General features: G+C 53.5%; 1 protein-coding gene across 1 annotated transcript; it reads left to right on the forward strand.

Moving 5' to 3' along the window:
- The first annotated feature begins 280 nt into the window (after window positions 1–280).
- LOC145406741 (uncharacterized) lies at window positions 281–622 on the forward strand. Its single transcript, XM_080277838.1, has one exon. The coding sequence runs from the start codon at window positions 281–283 to the stop codon at window positions 620–622; it is 342 nt and encodes a 113-aa protein (XP_080133964.1).
- The last annotated feature ends 295 nt before the right edge of the window (window positions 623–917 follow it).

A 917-nucleotide genomic window follows, 5' to 3' on the forward strand; every position in this document is an offset into this window, starting at 1 on the left:
CGATGCCCTATGACACCTGCACACCCACAACGGCATTCACCTGGGTACAAAAAAACTACTACAGATCTTCAATGACACCTACTGGGTGCCAAATCCTTCCACCCTTGCCAAGGAAATTATCGAAATCTACCACGCCCGTGCCCTCGGTAAAGACATCACCCGTACCGCAGGTCCATCGGGCCATATTACCACCCACAGGCCTTGGCAGTTGTTGGCAATCGATGTGGTGGGACCCTTACCTCCAAAATCAGGCTATAGGTAAGTGATCACTTTCATCTACATGTACTCCAAATTCGTCGTGGCCTGCCCAGTGAAGAAACACCATGCTGTTGCAGTGGCTGACGCCCTCCTTTGGCATGTGTTCCCCTACTTTGGCATCCCGCAAGTGATCCACTCAGATAACACACTCGAATTCACCAGTAAGATCTGGGAGGAGCTGGCCCATATCTTCGGTTGTAACATCTCCCACTCATCCCCTTACTGGCCCCAAGGAAATGCCATACGCGAACGCTGCCATTGCACACTGATGAATCAGCTCTGCACCCGAAAAGAAGCCACCAAAAATGACGACTGGCCCGCCCTTGTAAAAATCGTGCAATGGGGCATCAACTTCTGCCCCTGAGAGGACAGAATTTCACCATATGAGCGAGTGTTCAGGGAAACACCCCTTCTCCTGCCCCTTTGGCAGCATTTGCAACCCCCCACCTCAACCCCCACAACAGACCCGTTACACCACCTCAAACGCCACCTGACCCACCTCCAAAACAACCTGGACCTCAGCCCTGACACCGCCTCCAACCCCTATAAGCCGGGTGACACGGTTATGATAGCCCAGCTCCCCACCCCCCACAAACTCGTGCTGTTTCACGGGACCCCACACCATCATCCGTGTCCCGAACCCCTATCAGGTAACTGTC

The sequence above is a fragment of the Coenobita brevimanus genome, chromosome 71 (assembly GCF_032717465.1).
Source record: "Coenobita brevimanus isolate Jiangsu-jjx chromosome 71, ASM3271746v2, whole genome shotgun sequence".
Taxonomy (NCBI): domain Eukaryota; kingdom Metazoa; phylum Arthropoda; class Malacostraca; order Decapoda; family Coenobitidae; genus Coenobita; species Coenobita brevimanus.

What these genes read in the sequence shown, in the direction of transcription:
- LOC145406741 (XM_080277838.1), top strand. Translation starts at nt 281, where the DNA reads ATGTACTCCAAATTCGTCGTGGCCTGCCCAGTGAAGAAACACCATGCT.